Source organism: Mastigoproctus giganteus, chromosome 6 (genome assembly GCF_048544385.1).
Source record: "Mastigoproctus giganteus isolate SK-2022 chromosome 6, ASM4854438v1, whole genome shotgun sequence".
Taxonomy (NCBI): Eukaryota; Metazoa; Arthropoda; class Arachnida; order Uropygi; family Thelyphonidae; genus Mastigoproctus; species Mastigoproctus giganteus.
In genome coordinates, this window is record NC_143580.1 from 127,790,482 (window position 1) to 127,815,367 (window position 24,886).

The window sequence follows — 24,886 nt, forward strand, 5'->3', positions numbered from 1 at the left end:
CACACATTTTTGAACACTACTTTTAGGCCAAGGTTCTATATTTGTTTCGAACAATATTGCGTTTATGCAGCGTTAATGCTATTGTAGGATGAACAATTAAACATTATACACGGATTGATATATTAGGTCAAGATCCCGATAGATTTTGGTTTGCGAGTGGTGGTGAATTTTTATTTATATATATATATAAAATAGTAATATAAAACTGTTAAGCAAAATAAGCAGCAAAAGAATATAAATGATGTGTGGTTTGTAAAATAAATAGTGTCTGTGAAAATGAAAAGTACACACAGTGCCTAAACTAAGAGAAGTTTAAGATTTCTTCCTTTTTGGGATTTGGAAACAGAAAATAGCCTCAAGGATCCAAATTCAATGAGTAGGGTGGATGCTGTAATAAATTGAACCCACAGTGCTGCCTGAGTCACAAACACTGTGCAAGCAGGTGATTTTTCTTGATGCAAGATGACTGTTTTGGCCAAAGGAGTCATCTTTTTAGCTTCAATTCCTCGTGGAAACATCTCAATAGGTTAGAATAATACTTGGCATTGATAGTGGCACCTCATTCCAAGAAATGAACCATGGTCCTCCTCCTGCATCCCAGAAGACAGATGCCATGACTTTCCCAGCCAACTTCTGCCCTCAAAACATTTTAGATAGTAGGAGCATGGGAAGGATGGTGATGCTTCCACTGTTTTGTCCACAATAACATACTGCCCCCAAAACTGAGATTCATTACTTCAAAAAATGCTGCACAATCTCATAACAATACCCTCTATCATTTCTGATCTGCCTTCAGTGCTCTAGAGACCCACCTCGAAGAAACATCCTTCAATCCTAAAACATTCATTGCAATGTCATGAGCTGGCTCTTGAGAGATACTGAATGTTGTCTCTAAGTGCTTCAATGTTATTCTACGGTCTTTCATGATCAGATCAGATCATGAATGGCACCCACATTTGCATGTGCTGACACAGTACCAGATCTCTCACTGCACATTCAACACTGTCACATACACACTAAAATTCTGCAATTCAGTTTTTGACCATGGCATACGACAGAAAAGATTCCCCTGATGTTTGCTACATGTCTTCACGACTTTATTTCTACTCAGTGACTGCATGGTGTTTGATTCTCTCAACAATCACCATCTTCATTCACCTTCCACATTTCAACGCCTTCTGTAAAGGAGAAGAATTTGGTTACAAACCTGTAACTAAATTCTTCTCAGTAATCACTGAATTATGACCAGCATGCTTCACATGCTAGAGCAGTGGTAATTTGCATCTGGTCGCACAAGTCAATGTGATACAGTAGCAGTTATGGGACACAGTAAAGAAGTGTGATACAGTAGCAGTTATGGGATCACAGTTTCAAAAGGGCACAATTGTGGGAGCTCAGGCATTGGGTGCTTCCACATTAGATACGACAAATCTTGGTTGCTTATGGTCCATTGTGGTTAAGGTATACAAAGAATGATGTTGAATGAGTCAAACCACCTCCAGCTGACAGAACTATAAAGGATTATGCAAAGTGGATGTTCACGATGAGCAAAAGGTACAGCACATTGTAGGGCTCAACAGCAGGTCACTGAGCGACAGCTGACATTACAATATGGGGATTGCAAGAACAATATCTCGAATGAAGATGCACTGCACACATGTATGGGATTCCACAGCAGATTTCCCAAGAGACACCCTCTCCTCACTGACCCTCATCAACAGCAAATGCTGTGGTGTCAACAACACACTAGTTGGATATTAGAGCACTGGAAATGAGTGTTGATCAGATGAGTCCAAATACCTGGTGCAACACCAACAGATTCTGCAATCCAGTTGAAACTGGATTGCAGAATTTCAGTGTGTATGAGACAGTGTTGAACATGCAGTCAGAGGCCTGGTACTGTGTCAGCACATGCAAATGTGGGTGCCATTCATGACCTTATCATGTGTGGGCACAAGTCCATGGACCCATCATGCATGGTGCCAACCATTCAGGCAGGTGGCAGTGGTTACTTAATATGGGCATGTTTTGCTGGAAAGAAATACCCCCCCCACGGGTGCATAAGGCCCAACATTTCACTGGTGACGTTTCCATCTCCCAGCAGCTCTTAGGAGACTGCATGTACTCTGCCATGTTTCATTTTTTCCCAGGGACAGAAATGGAATCGTCCAAGATAATAATGGACCAGGTCATTGGGCCTGCACTGTGCACAAGCACTTCTAGGAACACAGTAAACATATCACCCATCTTGATTAGCCTCCAAATTTGCCTGACCTCAATCCAATGAACACCTGTGGGACATTTAAAACGGGAAGTGAGACGAATAGACATGCAACTATCATCTATTCCGACACTGTAGAAAGCCTTGTAGGCAGCATAGCTGCAGATCCCTATGGACCTCTTCAGACATCTAGCTGAATCAATGCCTAGGCAATAGTGATGTTATCTGTGTGAATGGTGGACAAGCACAGTATTAGGTAGGTGGTCACAGTAGCTCCCAGTAAACAGATTTTCATGAAATTTTATATTTAGCAATTTAAAAATATTTGTCAAGCCATTTCATTTAAATCAGACAAATAGAAATACGGTAAATTTCTTTTTTCCATATAAACTGTATTTAAAAAAGAAATTCATATAATAAATGTAATTTTAATATAGTATTGTTAGCTTTAGACAGTCTGTGTATGCTCCACACATATTGTCATGTTAGACTAGTGAATGTGGTGTGTAGTGAATTTGTACAGTAGTCTTTCATGTTCAATAGTGTTAAAAGCTTTACTGAAGTATATGATGTCAAAATTATTTATTGCATCCAGTTCCCTCGTTACTCTCTTAGTAGCTAATCAGATTGGTTAAACAAACTCTCCTCTTAAGTCCATGCTATGGTTAAATGGAAATCACAGCATAGATTTAAGGGAGCAGCTTGTCTGACCAATCTGATTAGCTCCTAAGACAGTAACAAGAGGGAACTGGATGCAATAAATAATTTTGACATCATATACTTCAATAATAAAGTTTTTAAAACTGCTGTACATGAAAGACTGCTTTACAAATGGCAGGCAGTTTTAACAACTTTAATGAAAAATTAGATAAATTATTAGAGGGGCAGGAAGATGACGTGATTTTTTTTTTTTTTTGCTAATGCCATATAAGCTTGTTTCCTTGCATCATCTGCCACTACTAATAATAATGATATACAGTTTTTAGGTTCTGGGAGAAAATGTGCTGTCATAATTAAATGAGTCATCACAGACAATGTTGTATTTCAACATTCTGTCTGCTCAACACAGACAGAATGTTGTATTTCACTCCTGTTGAACAAGAAAAGATTTTTTACATTTATATTTATTTATAAGGAAAGAAAGGTATATTTTGAAGAAATTTTTCCTTTGAAAAATAACAACTAAGTTGTTCAAATACACAAACAGTTCATTTGAATCAATCACTCTTAAACAGTGTTAAATTAATAATGCTGAAACTACAATATATGCATATTGAGGTAAATAATTAGTTACCATATTAGAGAAAAAACTTTTTTAACAAACTACTTTAATTTAATAAAACAACGAAGCCTACTTTCACTATGGGAAGAGACCTCCCAAGCTCTTCCTGTGGCAAAAGTAGGTACCTAAAACGTTATCTGAAGTTAAAAAGAACTGAAAGAATAGGGAGGGCCACGGCAGGTACACTGCATGCCTATAACGTAAATAAATGTTCTTGTTTATACTCCAGAACGACCACCAGATCAGTTTACAATAAATCATCAATACAAACATTAATCATATTTAGCAGTCAGAGGCTTGAACCCGGGTCCACTCAAAGAGTGCGTGCTGATGCACCTTCACCCCTGACCACTCTGCTACATCAGGCCAGGTACCTTTGTGCAAAGTCTTACTGGTGCACTCCTCTCCCCTCCCCAAAAAATGAATAATAATAATAATTATAAACAGTTAACTTAATTTATTTTGCAATGAGCAACGAACACATAAAATTCGTTTTGGAATAAAAAAAAAATTATACCTTAATACCTGACAACAAAAAATGTCTTTTATCAGAATATCTATCATTCTATTTACTACAATGTATGGCTGGAAACAAATTTTAGATGGTATTGTAATGGTCCGGTAACTTTTTTGTATAATGTTCATAGTAAAGTACAAAGAAGAACAAGAATAATTATTACCATTTTTATTAATTGTAATTTTTACAATTAGCAAAACATTAAACTGCAGATGGCATTCCCCTTGATTAGGTACCTTCGTGTGGTGCACAAACTGCACATGGCAGTTCTGGGTCACAGTGTGGTTTCTTTAGGGTGCACCCACACCTGTCACCACCCAAAAGGTTGGCTTTGCATATTGAACTGCTGAAAAGCAGCCTTCTGTTACAGGTTGTGTAGTACCACAACACATATTATTATTATTATTATTATTACTAAACATATAGTGCAAGGAAGCCTGAGGCTTATGAAGCACCAGCCAAAAAAAAATTTCCGAGTTACCCTGAGAGAGAGAGAGAGAGAGAGAGAGAGAGAGTCAGAAGTAGAAGCGAATCACCAAGAAAGAGAAGAATGATGATATCCAGCTCAGGGCAATGGGTGTGCCAAGCTTATACTCACCAGATGTGAGCCCTTATAACAGAACAACCAAACAACTTAAATAAATTTTCTGCTTATACTCCGGCACAACAACCAAGTCAGTAGAGTTTACAATAAATCGTCAATACAAATATTTATCGTATTTAGTAGTCACGGGCTTGAACCCCGGGACAAGATAGACAGATTATAAGAAACAGCACCGTATTCAGCAGTCACGGGCTTGAACCCCGGTCACTCAAGGCACGTGTACTTATGCACCTGCGCGCCTGACCACTAGCCTACCGCGGCCTTTCACATAAGTGCAGGCCTCTTCAGGCTGATTTTTTTTAACTTTTTCTTTTTTTAATGTAACTGTAGTACTTACCTAAATATGTAATGTTCTGTGTTTCAGCTAAGAGTGATTACGTAATTCAGTCCAACCATGTCAGTTTTCCCTTCTTTTCCGATTTGAAAGAACTAAATTGTCCTTAGCATGGTATGCAGAAAACGTGAAATGGATAATAGTGTAAATCTAAGCAATTTAACTCGAGCATGGAGCGATTTGACTTTAATTACTTACAATTATACAGATCATTTTCACGCATTCCGTAATACTTACTGGCCTGCACTTCAATGTCGCTGTCAGCTAGGAAGTCACTGCCAGCCTTTCCTGAATTGTATGCGTACGGAACAGTTCCTACTTAACTAAGCACACAAGCGTAGTATCTTACTACTCAGTGACTGAGCATGCGCAACACTCACGGTATCTGCTGGTCTATGTACTGGCAATTTACTACGTACTCGCAGTCATTTTTTTTTTTTTTCGTGTTCAGAAAGAATAAAAACCAATTTCCTGACTACATAAGAATTTGATTATAAAAATGAAAGTAGATAGTTATAAAAACAATAATGGAAATGAGTAATATCATGGCAACTCGTTCTAATAGTAATAGTGGCATGTTCTAATAGTAATAGGCATAGGAGCAGTGTTGCCAACTCTTAATAATATTTCCCGCTAGCCGCATACTCAAAATCCGCTATTTTTAGCACTTGACCCGCCAAATTTTTTAAATTTTCATTTGTTTGTACTTTGTAGTGAATAAAAACAAACAAACAAATAGTACATATAAATAGTTATTTATTTTTCTGTTTTTAATATAAAATCAATATCTAAAAATCTAAATTAATTTCGAAATTCAATACCGCCTCATCATATGCTTCTTGTGTACCTATTTTGCGAAGCACTTCTTCAGGTAAAACATAATTTTTACAACACTTTTCAATTCTTTTGAGCCCGTATCGTACTGATAAGATTGCATTAACCATGCCAACACTCATTCTGTTGCGTGTTTTTGTTTTTTACTAGATTTAAGTTGCTGAATATTCTTTCCACATCTGCATTGGATAATGGCAAAATTAAAATACCCAATGCAAATTCGCTAATTTCTTTAAATGGATTTTCACCGCTTGCATATCGATATTTCAAAACTTCATTGTATTGTTGAAGTTTTCCCATTTAACGAGAGTAATGTTTATATACTGTTGCTCAATTTCTACTTCAGACAATTTTAAGTTTTTGTAATAAATTTAACAGAAACTTTTGCTTTAATATATTGTTAACTGAGATTAATGATATTTTTTCTAATTCTTTTATGTTGTCTAGAAGGCGTTGTTTTAATTGTTGATACAAACCAATCAAGAAATTACGGCATCTCTCTCTTATTGCCATTTCATCTGTTGTTGTGATAAGTTTATTCATTATTAATTCATTTATTTTTCTTTCAAATTGGTATGGCTTAGGGTCTAAATAATTATTAATGTCCTCTTCTATCCTTTCAATATGTGTATTTGGTAAAAATGGCAATCATCGACAATAGCGTGTTTAAATCATGTAGTAATAATGTAGGATCGGCAGTATTTGATTCAAAAGATTTGTTTACTCTTTGTACTTCAGATAAGATAGGTTTTAAAAATAAAAGATACGCTAAATTACTTTCATCTTTAAACATTGAATAAAGAAGTTCTGCAGTATAACATTTGTCAGTCAAACGAGTTATTTCAAAATGGGCTTTTAATTCAATATACTGTTCTAAAATTCTTGTTATAGCAACTTCAATGGATAACCACCTTGTTTGACACGAATGAACTATCTTTTTCGGATCTGCACCATCGTTTATGGCACTGTATAAATATTTGAATTGATTTTGTCGGCTGGTGGATTTACTAAACCAATTATAAGTTTCAGCTATCATGAATTCTAGACTTCTAGGGAATGTTTCGCGGGTTGCATGAGATACTGCTAATTGCAAAGAATGACATACGCATTTAATTAATATCAAGTTCGGTACATCGGACTTCAAATGTGTATAAACGCTGTTATTAACTCCAATCATAACGCTAGCATTATCTGTCCCAATGCCCACAAGATTATTTAAAGTAAGTTTAAAATTTCCCAGCGTTATTTTAATTGAATTTGAAATATTTTCAGCGTTACACTTATCTAATTCTACAAGAGCTAAGAATGTAGAAACTCTTTTATCGAATTGCTCATCATAATACACAATTGCAATACCTAATAGTTTTGTTACACTAATATCGTTTGATTCATCTAGTAACAAACTATAGTTTGAAAAGCCATTGAGCACTGACTTCAATAAATCTTTCTGAAAGTGGGGGTGTAGGATACATTTTATAATGCCGCTGCATTTTGTTCGATGAATTTTTAAAGTTTTGGCTGTTTGATCTTGGAATGCATTCTTACATAATTCACCAAGGTGGTCTATTGCCAGTATTGACGAGTGAGCACAAACAAACAAACTTAACTTTGCTTCAGCTTCCGCTGTTTGTAAATTCTTGGTGGAAAATTTAATTTAGATTGGTTGCCTGATCTATTAGGTTAAAATGGTTCTGCTGACTTAATAGGTTTGAAAATTTTTAAATGACTTTTAATGTCTGAAATTTTAGTAGTAAAATCAGACTTGCAATATTTACATCTTGCTCTAGTTGGATGTCCTGGAATCTCTATTAACCAGTCTTTGAATTGTGGAAAAGCTAACCATTCCTTCCGAAAATTTTGGGTATATTTCGTTTTGTTTTTGTCCGCCATCCCGTAAGGTAAGGTTTATGGCCAGTCCGCCTCTATCGATAGAGAAAAAAATATGAAATCGTGAAACGCTTTGAGCGAAATGAAAGACCATGTGATATTGCACGTGCTACAGACCTAAATGAGGCAACGCCGAGAATTACAAAGAATGCGGAGAAAATAAAAACAACTTTGATAGCAGGAACAACTAAAAGTGTAATTAAAATCTATTAGATTAAGACACAAAGAATTGGAAGAGATGGAACGGCTGTCATCTGTTTGGATAGAAAATCAAACAAAAAACAAGTTTGCTTACGATAGAAGCAAAAGCATTAGCAGTATTTTATTACGACCTTTACGTAATAAAAAAATACGTAATAATCGTAATAAAATACGTAAGTATTTTATTACGATTATTTATTGTGTTTGGTAATGTTTTGGTTACAAATGTGTGTTCAATCTTGGGTGGTCGGCACCTAACCCAATTTTTCCCATAGGGGCTGTTGTTTATATTGCACGAGGGTTTCTAGGAATACAACTATCGTGCTATACGAGGACTGACTATACTAAGATATTATTACACTGTGGTTATTAGAAATAATTATTACTTATTACTCTTATTACTTATTGCTCTGTGGTTATTAGAAACGTTGAAAGAGATGTCGGTAATTCGGATCGCATTTCTTGGAAGCCAAACAAATACGACGAAGAAAAATTATCCAATGCCATTCCTTCGCGGTTTCAAAAAAAGGCGTCATTAGAATTTTTTCCACATTTTTACATTTGATCCAACAATTTAAAGCTATGACCCAATGATCAGGTCGTTTGACCGCGAGCGTAACTACGTAAAATTGTTGGGGTTCTCCTCAGGGAAATCCAGAATAACATAAAACCGATTCTTCGCTTTATAAAAAAAAAAACTATGAAATATGATATCCCTACTATTTCAATTATGAATTATTTTTATTATTAATTAAATAATCAATTGAACAATTAATTTAATATTTCTTAAATGAATATTTCTTAATTTAAATGTTACATTGCCAAATTACATAAAATTGTAATTTGGATTGCCAAATTATATAAAATGCTAAACATTTATACTCTTCCCGCTAAAAAATCCGCTATCCGCTATTTCATATTTTTTTCCGCTAAACCTGAAGCAATTCCGCTAAATCTAGCGGGAAAACCGCTAAAATGGCAACACTGCATAGGAGCATGTATGCTTGCATGTATACCAATGCTAGAAGTATAGTAAATAAATTTGATGAATTTGAAGTGTTGGTCAAGACATCAAAGGCGGATATTGTTGGGATAGCAGAGACGTGGTGTCACAAAGATATAAGGAATGCGGAACTGGAATTTGGGGAGTACAATGTGTACAGAAAGGATAGACAGGACAGAAAGGGAGGGGGTGTTATGCTGTTAATTAAGAAAAACAAAATCAAAGGAAGTGCACCCAGTTAATATAGATGAACAGTGCTCTGTTGAGTCAGTTTGGTGCGAGATAAGCACTGCGAAAGGAAAAATAAGGGTAGGAGTGTGTTATAGGCCTAATGACTGGAATGAGTACAATGAACAATTGTACAGAGAAATAGAGTGGGCCAGTAAATCTGAATGTCTTATAATGGGGGATTTTAACTTCCCAGATATTGACTGGAACTTGTGGGTTGGTCACTCACACACCAGTCAGACTTTTGTGGATTTATTGGATGATTGTTTTCTGCAGCAACATGTTCGAGAGGCAACCAGAGAAAGTAATACTCTTGATCTGGTTATCAGCAGTGATCATTCGTGTATTAAGAATTTGCAGATAAAGGAACCACTAGGTGGCAGTGATCACAGTGTGCTGAAGTGGGATTTACTCAAAGAGGTAACTACCGTCAGGGGTAAAGGAAAGGGTTTTTGCTTCCGTAAAGGGGAGTACAGTGGTCTCAGACAGTTTTTAAATTCTGTACAGTGGGATCAACTGACGATGTTACCAACAGTAAATTCTAAGTGGGAAGCATTCAAGGAATTAATCGTGGAAGCTACTAGACTTTATATACCGATTAAGAAATATCGTTCAAGGTTTAGGCCTAAATGGTTATCAAATGAACTAATGAGACTCGTGACAGAGAAGAAAAATGCATGGGATGCATATAAATTATCAGGTGACGCAGAAGCCTGTAGCAGATACAAGCTAGTCTGTAATCAGGTCACAAAGGAGGTTCGGCAGGCGAAGGCGGATTACGAAAAATCTTTGGCAAATGATGCTAAGAAAAACAGCAAGGATTTCTTTACTTATATAAACTCTAAAAGGAAGGGGCTGAATATGATTGGTCCACTTGACATCGATGGTTCGACTGTTGATGATCCTGCTCAGATAGCAAACAAACTGAATGAGTATTTTGCATCTACATTCACACGTGAGGAATTATTACAGTTTGAAAATGGAAGAAGGTTATCAAATTGTAGCAGTGTGCTTAATGATTTTGTAATAACTGAGAGCAAAGTGGAGGAGAAATTGTTGAAGTTAAACATAAGAAAGGCACCTGGGGTGGATGGGATCTATCCAGTTATTTTAAAGGAGGCGGCAAAGCAACTAAGCAAACCCTTAGCCATAATTATGAGAGCATCCTTGGACTCAGGGGAGGTTCCCACGGACTGGAGATGTGCAAATGTGTCCCCAATTCACAAAGGTGGATCGAAGGGTGACACGAGTAATTACAGACCAGTTAGTTTAACTTCTGTTCCGGGTAAAATAATGGAGTCACTGGTTAAAGATGCATTGCAGGATCATCTAGACAAGACTGCAGCAATAATTCAAACACAGCATGGGTTTGTTAAGGGAAAGTCTTGTCTGACAAATTTGATTGGTTATTATGATGTGGTCACAAAGGAACTGGATGCGAAAAATAATTTTGATATCATATACTTGGATTTCAGGAAAGCTTTTGACACTGTTGCGCATGGAAGACTACTGTACAAATTGGAGCAGAATGGTATTAAGGGTAAGTTGCTACAATGGATAAAAGGATGGTTAAGTGGGAGAAGACAGAGGGTGGTAATCAATGGGTGCTGCTCTTCATGGACTAATGTTATTAGTGGAGTCCCACAGGGTTCGGTGTTGGGTCCACTGTTGTTTTGTGTATTTATCAATGATATTGATGAAGGTATATCAGGCTTAATGTCGAAGTTTGCAGATGACACAAAGGTTGGCAGGGTTGTTAATGACAGTAATGGCAGTGTGCTACTGCAACAGGATCTAGATAATTTGGGCAGATGGGCTAAGAAGTGGCAACTGAAGTTCAACCTTGACAAATGCAAAGTACTGCATATGGGTAGAAGTAACCCCAGAGAAACGTACCAACTGTGTGGTACTACACTTAAGGTGGTAGAAAATGAAAAAGACCTGGGAGTAATTGTGCAGTCAGATATGAAGTTTTCTGAGCAATGCAGACAGGCTGCTAGGGCAGGTCATGGGGTTTTGTCAATGATATATAGGAATTTTGCTAGCAGGGAAAAGGAGGTGATTGTCCCTCTGTATAAGGCAATGGTTAGGACACGCCTTGAGTACTGCGTACAGGTCTGGAGGCCTCATTTTAGGAAGGATGTAGATTTGCTTGAGCGTGTACAGAGAAGAGCAACACGATTGGTGAAGGGAATGAAGGGATTCTCTTACCAAGAGGGGCTTAAGTTCTGCAAATTGCAGTGGCTGGAGACTAGGCACCTGCGCGGTGATCTGATTGAGGTGTATAATACCTTGAATGGGTTGAGCACGCTGAATTCTGATGGGATCCTTCCACTTGTTCAGATTACGAACCTACGGGGACATAAGTTCAAATTAAGAAAGGACAGATGTAGAATAGATGTGCGGAAATTTGCCTTTAGCCAGCGGGTGGTTAATTGCTGGAACAAACTTCCATCTGTCGTTGTGGAAGTTGATAGGTTAAATAAATTTAAGGAGGAACTGGACAGGCATTTGGAGGGAATGGTGTGATGATTTTTTTTTTTTTTGGCTGATGCTGCATAAGCTCCTACACTTGCTTTCTTGCATCATGTGCCACTACTACTACTACTACTATGTGATGCAAGAAAGCAAGCGTATGAGCCTTTGTAGCATCAGCCAAAAAAAAAAAAAAAAAAATCACACCATTCCCTCCAAATACCTGTCCAGTTCCTCCGTAAATTTATTTAACCTATCAACTTCCACAACGACAGATGGAAGTTTGTTCCGGCAATTAACCACCCGCTGGCTAAAGGCAAATTTACGCACATCTATTCTACATCTGTCTTTTTTTTATTTGAATTTATGCCCCCTTAGGTTCGTAATCTGAACAAGTGGAAGGATTCAGCGTGCTCAACCCATTCAAGGCCTTATACATCTCAATCAGATCACCGTGCAGGTGCCTAGTCTCCAGCCACTGCAATTTGCAGATCTTAAGCCTCTCTTGGTAAGAGGATCCCTTTATTCCCCTCACCACTCTTGTTGCCCTTCTCTGTACACGCTCAAGCAAATCTACATGCCTCCTAAAATGAGGCCTCCAGACCTGTACACTGTACCCAAGGCGTGGCCTGACCATTGCCTTATACAGAGGGACAATCACCTCCTTCTCCCTGCTAGCAAAATTCCTATATATCATTAACAAAACCCCTTGTCCTGTTATGGCAGCCTGTCTGCATTGCTCAGAACACATATCTGACTGCACAATTACCCCCAGGTCGTTTTCATTTTCTACCACCTTAAGTGTAGTACCACACAGTTGTACACAATTTCTCTGGAGTTACTTCTACCCATATGCAGTACTTTGCATTTGTCAAGGTTAAACTTCAGTTGCCACTTCTCAGCCCATCTGCCCAAATTATCTAGATCCTGTTGCAGTAGCACACTGCCATTACTGTCATTAACAACCCTGCCAACCTTTATATCATCTGCAAACTTCGACACTAAGCCTGATATACCTTCATCAATATCATTAATAAATATATAAAACAACAGTTGACCCAACACCAAAACCTCTGGGACTCCACTATTAACATTAGTCCAGGAAGAGCAGCACCCATCGATTACTACCCTTTTATCCATTGTAGCAACTTACCCTTAATAAGATTCTGCTACAATTTTGTACAATAGTCTTCCATGCGCAAAAGTGTCAAAAGCTTTGCTGAAATTCAAATATATGATATCAAAATTATTTTTTGCATCCAGTTCCTTTGTAACCACATCATAATATCCTATCAAATTTGTCAGACAAGATTTTCCCTTAACAAACCCATGCTGTGTCTGAATTATTGCTGCAGTCTTGTCTAGATGATCCTGCAATACATCTTTAACCAGTGACTCCATTATTTTACCCGGAATAGAAGTTAAGCTAACTGGTCTGCAATTACTCGTGTCACCCTTCGGATCCCCTTTGTGAATTGGGGATACATTTGCACATCTCCAGTCCGTGGGGACCTCCCCTGAGTCCAAGGATGCTCTCATAATTATGACTAAGGCTTTGCTTACTTCCTTTGCCGCCTCCTTTAATATAACTGGATAGATCCCATCCACCACAGGTGCCTTTTTTATGTTTAACTTCAACAATTTCTCCTCCACTTTGCTCTCAGTTATTACAAAATCATTAAGCACCCTGCTACAATTTGATAACCTTCTGCCATTTTCAAACTGTAATAATTCCTCACGTGTGAATGTAGATGCAAAATACTCATTCAGTTTGTTTGCTATCTGAGCAGGATCATCAACAGTGCAACCATCGATATCAAGTGGACCAATCAGATCCATACCCTTCCTTTTAGAATTTATATAAGTAAAGATATCCTTGCTGTTTTTCTTATCATCCTTTGCCAAAGATTTCTCGTAATCTGCCTTCGCCTGCCTAACCTCCTTTGCGACTTGATTACAGACTAGCTTATATCTGCCATTGGCTTTTGATTCGCTTGATAATTTATATGCATCCCATGCATTTTTCTTCTCTGTGACGAGTCTCATTAGTTTATTTGATAACTATTTAGGCCTAAACCTTGAACAATTAGGCATGAAACTTTTAGTAGCATCCACGATTAATTCCTTGAATGCTTCCCACTTAGAATTTACTGTTGGTAACATCGTCAGTTGATCCCACTGTACAGAATTTAAAAAATGTCTTAGGCAAAAACCCTTTCCTTTACCCCTGCTGGTAATTATATCTTTAATTTAAAAAAAAAAATAACTAAATGCACAAGGTATAATACATTAAGAGTTTAATATCTATATAATATTGGTGTGTAGATACACAATAGAAACTATAAAGTAGTTGTTGTAGGCATCATTTGCTCTTTCTTATATTGTGCTCTGCCTTGACGACGAGTTGCCATGATATTGCACTACCTCGAATAAGCAACGCTTCACTAATAGAGAAGACTATTGTTACTTATTCTCAGTTATATCTTTAAGTAAATCCCACATCAGTACATTGTGATCACTGCCACCTAGTGGTTCCTTTATCTGCTAATTCTGAATACTGTAGACCAGGGCTTCTTAAACTTTTTTCATTCACGACCCCATTTATGATTGCGAGTTTCTTGGCGACCCCATATAAATATAAAAGAAAGATAAATTAATATTTTTTGATGATTTATTTATTAGGTAACAATATACATATACATATGAAAATATATAGTTTTAGAATTCGTTTTGAAACATACAAAAATCTAAAATTAAAAATTGCACAAAAAATTGTACAGTTACAAAAATTATATGCCCTATTTTTCATCAAAATTGCATTTTTTGCAATAACATAAATAAAAGGGGATTCTGACCGTCTTAGTTCGCTCGAATATATTCGAACGCAGTCGTTGAGTGGTAAGTATTAAATTAAAATTAAAGTAAAAAATTTAATGAGTTGGATGTGCCTGTTTTTTATTGCATAACAAATTAAATCTTGGTGGAATGTTTGACACTGCTGGACGTAAGACCTCTTCAACATTTTTTAGCGCTGAACGATACTGGGATTTAATATGTGTTAAAGCTGAGAAAGTAACTTCACATAAATATGTGGTGTTGAATGGCAGAAGTACATTTAACGCCATATCGGCGATTGTGGGAAATTCAGTTCTAGTTCCGATCCAGAATTCAGTCAAGGACTTTTTTTGAAATTGTAGTTTTAAGTTTGAGTCACTCGAAAGTTCAGCAAATTCCTCTTGAGCTTTAAGCGGCAGGTGATGAATCTCACTTAAGCCAATCCAAAACGGCTTTTGAATCCAAACTATTTTTTGGAAATCAATATTTAATATAAAATATGTACGGAACTGTGTTTCTAGCGCTTTTAAGTGATCTTCAATAATTTTTTCAATAAAAGTTTTACAATGAATTTTCTCGATTATAAAATTGTCGACACTGGAAAACATTTCGAACGAATTTTTTTCTACCCTACTTTTCCAAATGTTGATCTTTTTGATTAAACTTTCAATTTTATCATTCGAAGTAAATATATCGCAATTTTTTCCTTGGAGAGACAAGTTGAGATCGTTTAATTTCGCAAAAATATCTGACAAATAACACAGCTTGGATAGCCATAAGTCATTTTGAAAAAAGCAGCAAGTTCACATTTTCGTTCGGTTAAAAATATTTCGATCTCGTCCTTTGATAGCAATAATCTTCTTAAACTTTGACCTCTTGACAACCATCTTACTTCTCCATGTAATAATAAAGTTGTGTAGTTGGAATCCGTATCCTTACAGAGATTTGAAAATACGCGGCTGTTAAGGGCATGGCTCTTAATAAAATTTATAATCTTAACAGCATCCTGAAGCACATCGTTCAATTCTGGTGCTAATTTTTTTGCTGCAAGGGCCTCTCGGTGAATAAGGTAGTGAGTAAAAGTTATATGATCATAATGAGCAGCTTGAAAAAATGATTTAAAACCAAAATTTTTGCCTGTCATCGCTCTTGCACCATCTGTGCATATTCCACAGCAATTTTTCCATTCTAAACCTTCAGTTTTTAAAAATTCGTCAACTTTACAATATATGTCTTTCCCTATAGTATGGTCTTCCATAGGACGACAAAATAACAATTCTTCCTCCACGCTTTCTTTATAAACGTACCTGACATATACTAACAACTGAGCCAATTTAGTAATATCAGTTGTTTCGTCCAACTGAATTGAAAATTTTGGGCTTTCTTTAATTCTTGTAATAAATTGCACTAATTGGTCCTTGTTAATATCAGAAATTCTATTCGAGACAGTGTCGTTCGACAAAGGAATTTCTCGAATATCATCAACATATTTACTTCCATGCAGTATTTCTACCATTTTAATAGCAGCAGGTAATACAAGATCTTCTCCAATGGTGAACGGCTTTTTATTTTTAGCAATACAGTATGAAACTTCATATGACGCTAGTAAACATTTTTCACTAACGGTTATAAATTTTTCAAAGGATTTTTTTTCTTTATTTAAAGATTTATACAGTCTTTCAAAATATTCTTTTGGTTTATTGACATACGAAACATGCTTTGATTCAAGATGTCTTTTTAATTTTGATGGTTTCATACTCTCCGGAGCCAATAATTCATTGCAGATCAAACAAAGAGGTTGTTCATTACCCTTACTTAATGGGGGATTTTAATTTCCCAGATATTGACTGGAATTTGGGGGCTGGTCACTCACACAGTAGCAAGGCTTTTGTGCATTTATTGGATGATTGTTTTCTACATCAGCATGTTCGGGAGGCAACTAGAGGGAGTAATACTCTTGATTTGATTATCAGTAGTGATTCTTCATGCATTAAGAATCTGCAGATAAATGAACCACTTGGTGGCAGTGACCACAGTGTGCTGAAGTGGGAGTTACTCAAAGAGGTAACTACCATTAGGGGTAAAGGGAAGGGGTATTGCTTTCGTAAAGGCGACTACAATGGACTGAGACAGTATTTAAATTCTATAGTGGGATCAATTGATGATATTGCCAACAGCAAATTCAAAATGGGAAGCATTCAAAGAACTTATCTTGGAAGCTACTAGGCTTTACATACCAACTAAGAAATATTGTTCAAGGTTTCGGCCTAAATGGATGTCAGATGAACTGATGAGGTATATGGCAGAAAAGAAAAATGCATGGGATACATACAAATTAACACGTGACACAGACGCCTATGATAGATAAAAGTTGATCTGTAACCAAGTTACAAAGGAGGTTAGGCAGGCGAAGGCAGATTACGAGAGATCCTTGGCAAGGGATCCGAAGAAAAACAGCAAAGAGTTCTTTACTTATGTAAACTCTAGAAGGAAGGGGATGAATCAGATTGGTCCACTTGAGATCGATGGGTCAATTGTTGATGACCCTGCTCAGGTAGCTAACAAACTAAATGAATATTTTGCATCAACATTCACACATGAGGAGTTATTCAGCGAGGGGAATGCCAGAGGTGTATTCAACTCTAGCAGTAAGCTAGAGAATCTTGTAATAACTGAGAGCAAAGTGGAGGAGAAATTGTTGAAGATAAACACAAGAAAGGCACCTGGGGTGGATGGGATCTATCCAGTTATATTAAAGGAGGCAGCAAAGGAAGTAAGCAAACCCTTAGTCATGATTATGAGAGCTTCCTTGGACTCAGGGGAGGTACCCATGGACTGGAGATGTGCAAATGTGTCCCCAATTCACAAAGGGGGATCAAAGGCTGACACAAGTAATTATAGACCTGTGAGTTTAACTTCTGTTCCTGGAAAATTAATGGAGGCACTGGTTAAAGAAGCACTGCAGGATCATCTAGACAAGACTTCAGTTATAGCTAGGACACAGCATGGTTTTGTTAAGGGTAAGTCTTGCCTGACCAATTTGATTGGATACTATGATGCAGTCACAAAAGAACTGGATGCAGGGAATAACTTTGATATTATATACTTGGATCTTAGAAAGGCTTTTGATACTGTTGCACATGGAAGACTGCTGCACAAATTGGAGCAGTGTGGCATTGGAGGCAAACTGCTGCTATGGATAAAGGGGTGGTTGAGGGGGAGAAGACAGAGAGTGGTAATCAATGGACACTGCTCATCGTGGACTAATGTTATTAGTGGAGTCCTTCAGGGTTCAGTATTGGGTGCTTTATTGTTTTCTGTATTTATAAATGATATTGATGATGGTATATCAGGCTTAATGTCCAAGTTTGCAGACGATACGAAGGTTGGCAGGGTTGTCAAGGACACTACTGACACTATGCTGCTGCAACAGGATTTGGAAAGGTTGAGCAGATGGGCTTCGAGGTGGCAAATGAAGTTTAACATTGACAAATGTAAAGTACTACATATGGGAAACAGCAACCCCAGAACAACGTATCAACTTTGTGGTACTACACTGACAGTGGTAGAGAATGAAAGGGACCTGGGGGTGGTTGTGCAGGCAGATATGAAGTTCTCTGATCAGTGCAGACGGGCTGGAAGAGTAGCTCATGGTGTATTGTCAATGATATATAGGAATTTTTCTAGCAGGGATAAGGAGGTGATTATTCCCTTGTATAAGGCAATGGTCAGGCCACACCTAGAGTACTGTATACAGGCCTGGTGGCCTCATTTCAAGAAGGATGTAGAGCTGCTGGAACGAGTACAGAGAAGGGCAACTAGATTGGTGAATGGGACAAAGGGGTGCTCTTACGAAGAAAGGCTTAAATTTTGCGAATTACAGTGTCTGGAAACCAGGCACCAGCGAGGTGATCTGATAGAGGTGTACAAAGCCTTGAATGGTTTGAGCATGCTCAATGCTGATGGGATTCTTCCTCTTGCTCAGAATAATCACCTGAGAGGGCATAAATTCAAATTGAGGAAAGACAGATGTAGGATAGTTGTGCGGAAATTTGCCTTTAGCCAGCGGGTGGTTGGTAGGTGGAACAGACTTCCATCCCTTGTCGTGGAAGTTGATAGCCTAAATAAGTTTAAGGCTCAGCTGGACAGGTATTTCGAACGAACAGAGGGGTGAAGTGGAAGTGGTTATTTTTATTTATTTATGTTACTTTTTTTTTTTTTTTTTTTTGGCTGATGCTGCATAAGCTTGCTTTCTTGCATCAAATGCCTCTACTAATGCTAATGCTAATGCTAATGCTTACAATTTTGAAATGTAAAGCCAAATTGAAGAAAAGACTCATCATATTTTCTTTTTCGCACATAAGATGCCTGTTTTTCAATATTTTGTCCTGCTTGTTGTTGTTGATATGGAGGTTTGATGGCGCATAAGCTACTTTGGCTATAATGCGCCTGTTTTGTCCTGCCTGAGAAGAGTTTGTAGCATTATTATCTGCATCATTGCTATTCTTATTTAAGTTCAGCCATTTATCCATGGCCAAAAATTATTTTGATCCTAAAATACAATAAATATATAAAAATAACATATTGCATATAATAATTGATTTAATAATTACCGAATAAATAAAAAAAACTAAAATCTCGTTACGGCGGAAAACTGACAATTGACTACACTAGAAGAGCGTCAATACCACACTAGTTCACATTACAGTCAGTGTTATTGAATCATAGTCTCGCTGCACGTGTGCGCGCGCATTCCTCCCTTTGTGTGCAGGTGTGTGAGTGTGACTCTGCAGAAATACACATCTAGATGTTATAAAAACGTGTATTTAAATATTTGACATTAAAATCTCTGGCGACCCCAGAATTTTGCTACGCGACCCCAAATGGGGTCGCGACCCATAGTTTAAGAAGGCCTGCTGTAGACGAATGATTCTTAATTCTATGTATAGGTGAACTAACTCCGCACCTCACGGGGTAAACGGGTCGCATTCGGTTTCCATAAGGGTGGTCATAATTCCTTGATCACTCAATGTATATGTATTTTTATTAAATTCACCTTTACGCAAATTGTTAAAATATATACAAATAATCACAAAATATACTCATTATTATTTTCAGGCAATACAAAAAAAATTATAAGAAAATAATAATTAAAAATTAATAATTACCTATTTCGATTATCGTTTTTATAACTACCTACTTTTATTTTTATAATCAAATTCTTATTTAGTCAGGAAATTTTTTTATTCTTTGTGAAAACGAAAAAAAAAAGTATATAGATTTGTGCATTATCGTTCTTTTAACTAGCTACTTTTATTTTTATTATCAAATTCTTATGTAGTCAGGAAATTGTTTTTATTCTTTCTGAAAACAAAAAAATTACTGCGAGTACGTGTAGTATTCTACCAGTATACAGACGCGTTGTCTGTATACTAGTAGAATAGTGAGTATCGCGCAAGTTCCGTGACAATTCCCAACACAGATCGGCAGATATAGTGAGTGGCGCTCATGCTATATCAAGACGGAACTGCTTCGGCAGAATATGTGAACTGGCAGATACGGAGAGTATGATGCACAGAGTAGTAACATATCTTACTTCTCTGTGGTATGATGATACTCTCCGTATCTGCCATGGAGAGTGTCGCGCATGCTCCGTGACAATTCCCAGCACAGACTGGCAAATACACAGCGGCAACCGACAGATAGAGTGTCGCGCATGCTCAGCAAGTCGAAACTGCCGGTCAGAATACGATTCACGACAGGTTGGAGCTGACCGTGACTTACGACATTAAAGTGCAGCAAAAAAATATTCTTAGAAGTGCACGATGCTATACTGGTCGTTGCACAACATTACGTTAACCAAAAATGCAACGAAAAATGAACTCGCTACGCTCAATGCAAAGAGTAGTGGTTCAACGAATACAGCACTAATCTTTTCAAAGACAGTAGCAAAACCACACATTATTCTATGAACAAAACTTTATTAGCAATGAGCATGCGCGTTAGTACTCTGTGGATTTTGATGGACGCGTTAATTTATAGGTCCGAAACTGGTGGCGCTGGGAGTAATTCTGCAAGTGGACACTATATCTTTGTGATAAAAGGGCAGGTTATGATTTCATGATCTAGCTCGTATCTGACCGCTGTGTAGTGAGCCGTTAAAGTGCAATGGAATAAATATTGTGATTGAATTAGTATGCTGCAGCAAAAAAATATTCTTAGAAGTACACGATGCTATACTGGTCGTTGCACAACAGTTACAAAGAAGTGAACATGTGCTCTTAGCATTATTGGAGTATCAAACGATTTCATTATTATTATCATATTTTCATCTGTAAAAGAATTACTACGTTTTCGATGGTCAAATGGAATTTTGTTTCAGTACTGTCATAAGTTTAATAAATAATAAGACTTCTCTCAGATTTTACGTCACTAATTTTGTACGAACTTGACTTGTTAAATTCCTTGGTCTGACCTGCAACCAAAATTAAAATGTTCATCGAAAAAATGGTGTCTCGTTTACGATGGGAAGGTGTGTACCCACTTGTTAAACGATTCATTTGGCCATTCTTTCTTGGAAAAAGCACAGTATATTCAACTTCAGGCAGTGAAACAGTTTCATTAGAAGGCCAGACAATAACTTCGATTAGAGTTTTTACTGATGAAGACGTTCGGAACTTTGCAGAATTGTCAGGAGATAAGAATCCATTACATTTGAATGATACCTTCGCATTACAAACGAAAGTTAAACAGCGAGTGGTTCACGGAGCACTGATCAACGGGTATGTTTTTACGATATTCTGAGATGGAATGCATTAGAAAAATAATGCTGAATCTCGTGGAGTATCATAAGTTCAGGACAATTTAAAAGACACACACACACAACCATTAGTATATTTTCAGTTTTACCTAAGTTGTCATAAACATTAAGATAAGTTACAGTAAACGTTGGAAGTGTACTGAATGTTAACCATTTCTTTTCCTATGAAACCCCAGGGGCTCACATCTGGTGAGTATGGGCTTGGCACACCCAGGGTCCTGAGCTGGATATTATCATTCTTCTCTTTCTTGGTGATTCCTTTCTACTCTCTCTCAGTGTGACTCGGAAATTTTTTTGGGTTGGTGCAGCATAAGCCTCAGGCTTCCTTGCACCATATGACTACTACTAATAATAATGCTGCCAATGCGCCATTAAAAACTAAATAAATTAATCCTATGTAATGAGAACTGACTTTGTGTTTGAAGAGTTAGCTTTGAAAATTCTGATTAGATATTGGCATTTAATCCTTCCAGTGTGTGTGGGTTGTTACTGCTAACTTTATATAAAATTACAATACTTCTCTGTGTTTCCATCATTACAAAGGAATTAATACTGCTAGGTGACAAAAATGCTGTGGACAGAATAAGGGGGATTCCATTCTTGAGAAGGGGAAGAAACAATCTCCAGGCATGAATTTGTAGGTGGTAATCAGGGAATGTCCTAAACTAGGCTGCTAGAAAACTGAATGAACTACTCAGTCAATGCCCAGCAGAAGTGGCCCTTGACGTGCTACCTGCAGCTGATGCCTTAGGTGAGCCATACAATCACTGCCTCCCCAAATTCTCAATGGCAGATATACACTGAGGTTTTTTGGTACCTCAGCCCACCAAATGCCACCTCTTTGGATGGGCTGCCCATGGTAGTAACTCTGTATACTACTCCTTTAAATTAACTCCAGATAAACGGCTTGCTGTATCAGTTGTGAATAAAGCACTACTGATGAGTGAGGAAGCTTAACAAAACAAAAAAAAAAAAACTGCTGTCAGACTATCTAGGAATGACCAGTAGTGCCACTGATGCAGTCAGAAAACATTCCTTTAAGTTGTAACATTAGTGCATTTGCAACATTACTACATAGTTGAAGTTTTTTAGACAAACTGCAGTTTGTACATTGGCATTGTTATTTTGATATCTGATATTGTGAAATACTTCATGAGTTGCCCTCCATCATTACTACAACATAAATAAACACAGTTTGGTTTAGGAAAATTATGAATTGCCCCACATTTTTCCGGTACTAGCTTAAAAATAATAAAAACTGGGTGGTTTTAAGAGTTCAATTAAACTTCAGACTTTTTAGAGGGATGGGATACACTTGAATAGAAGGGATGCAAAAATATTTGTCGGTGTTATTGAGGCAGTGATAGGTGGGTCGGTCGGAAAACCGTTAGCTTGGTGAGGGGGTACACAGAATAATCGTTTAACTAGAGCCACAGGCAGAGATGAAAGTAAGTCTTGCATTGCTACTATTGGTACATGCAGGAGCCTGGAAAACAAGGTTTCTCAGATTTTAGGCCCTGATGTGAACTGTCATGGAACAAATGAATACCTGGACTGTGTTAGGGTAACTAAGAGTAAGAACATTTGCATGTATGCAAATCTTAGGAGCATTGTAAATAAATTTTACGAATTTAAATACTGATTAAATTGTCAAATACAGACAGGAATAGTGGAGACGTGGCGTCACTGAGACATAAGTGATGCTGAATTTGAATAGTTCGTTATACAGGAATGACAGACAGAACAGGAAAGGTAGAGAGGTTATGTTCTTAGGTAAGAAGAATATTAATTTTATGGCAGTGCATCCAGTTGACTTGGGTGACGAGTGCAATTTTGAGTCAGTTTGGTGTGATAACTGTGATGAGTATATCAAACAGCTATACAGGGAAATAGAGCAGGTAGCAAATCAGAATGTTTCATAATGGTGGATTTTAACTTTCTAGACGTTGAATGGAATTTGTGGTTTGGTCACTCACACATTAGCAAGATGAATTTCTTGGATGACTGTTTTCTACAGGCATGTTAAAGAGGCAACAAGAGGAAGTAATACTCTTGATCTGCTTATCAGGAGGGATGATCTGCTTATCAGGAGGGATTCTTCATGCATTAAGAATCTGCAAGTAAAAGACCTACTGGGTGGCAACAATCATAGTGTACTAATGTGGAATTTAATTAAAAGACAACTACTGTCAAGGGTAAATGGAAAGGCTTTTGTAAGGGTGAGTACAGAGGTCTCAGACAGTTTTTAAATTGTGTGCAGTGAGACCAACTGATAATGATATCTAACAGCCAAATCTAAATGGTAATTATTCAGGGAAGTATTCAAAGGAGCTACTAGACTTTTCATACCAACACAGAAATACTGTTCAAGGCTTGAGATGAACTATTGCAACACATGGCAGAGAAGAAAAGTGCATGGAATGCATATAAATTACTCTGTAATCAAGTCACCAAGGAGGTTAGGCAAGTGAAGGCAGATTACGAGAAGTCTCTTTTGCAAAGAAAAATATCAAAGACTTTCATGCTTATATTAACATTAGAAGGAAGGGGTTGAATCACACTTGGTATTTATGGGTTAAGTTTTGACGACCCTTTTAATAAGAGTCATCACGGTGAGCTACTGCAACAAGATCTAGGAAAATTGGGTCGATGAGCTGAGAAATGGCAGTTGAAGATTAGCACAGAGAAATACAAGATACTGCACATGGGTAGCAGTAACCTCCAGAGTAACTTATCAAATGTGTGGTACTACACTCAGGTTAGTGGAGAATAAAAAAGACCTGGGAGTAATTGTGCAGTCAGACAAGAAATTCTATGTGCAGTGCAGATGTGCTGCCCGGACAGCCAATGGGGTTTTGCCAATGATATACAGAAACTTTTCCAGCAGGGAAAGGAGGTGATTATCCCTTTGTATAAGGCCATGGTTAGGCTGCATGTTAAGTACTGTATGCAGATCTGGAGGCCTCTATGATGGATGTAGATCTGGTGGAATGGGTGTAGAGAAGGGCAACAACATTGGCGAAGGGAAGAAAATGGTGCTCTTACCTAGAAAGGCTTCAATTCTGAAAATTGCAGCCCCTTGAGACCGGAAACTGTGGGAAGATCTGATTGAGGTATTTAAGAATAGATTGAGTAAGCTGAATGTTAATGGCATTCTTCCACTTGCTGAGACTACATGCACATGAGGTGGACATTAATTCAAGTTGAGGAAGGATGTTTGCAGGTTAGATGTGGGGAAGCCAGTGGGTGGTTGATTGTGGAAACAGCCTTCCATCTGTTGTGGAAGTATAATCAAGTCACAAAGGAGGTTAGGCAGGTGAAGGCAGATTAAAAGAAATCTTTGGCATTGGATGCAAAGAAAAACAGCAAAGAGTTCTTTACTTAGGTAAACTCTAGAAGGAAAGGGATGAATCAGATTGGTCCACTTAACTTAGATGGTTTGACTGTTGATGATCATGCTCAGGTAGCTGTAAACCCGAATGAGTGTTTTGCATCTACATTCACACATGAGGAGTTATTCAAGGAGGGGAATGCCAGAAGTTTATCAAACTAACAGGGAGCTAAGTGATTTTGTAATAACTGAGAGCAAAGTGGTGGAGAAATTGTTGAAGTTAAACATAAGGAAGACACCTGGAGTGGATGGGA

The 24,886-nt window shown here is 37.4% G+C and overlaps 1 protein-coding gene across 1 annotated transcript in view; it reads left to right on the forward strand.

Moving 5' to 3' along the window:
- The first annotated feature begins 20,791 nt into the window (after window positions 1–20,791).
- LOC150084569 (uncharacterized) overlaps window positions 20,792–24,886 on the forward strand; it is a 241,600-nt gene continuing 237,505 nt past the window's right edge. Inside the window, exon 1 of the mRNA XM_090375330.1 lies at window positions 20,792–21,203. Coding sequence (XP_090231456.1) covers window positions 20,914–21,203 — 290 coding nt within the window. The 5' untranslated portion in view covers window positions 20,792–20,913. The remainder of the gene's footprint in view (window positions 21,204–24,886) is intronic.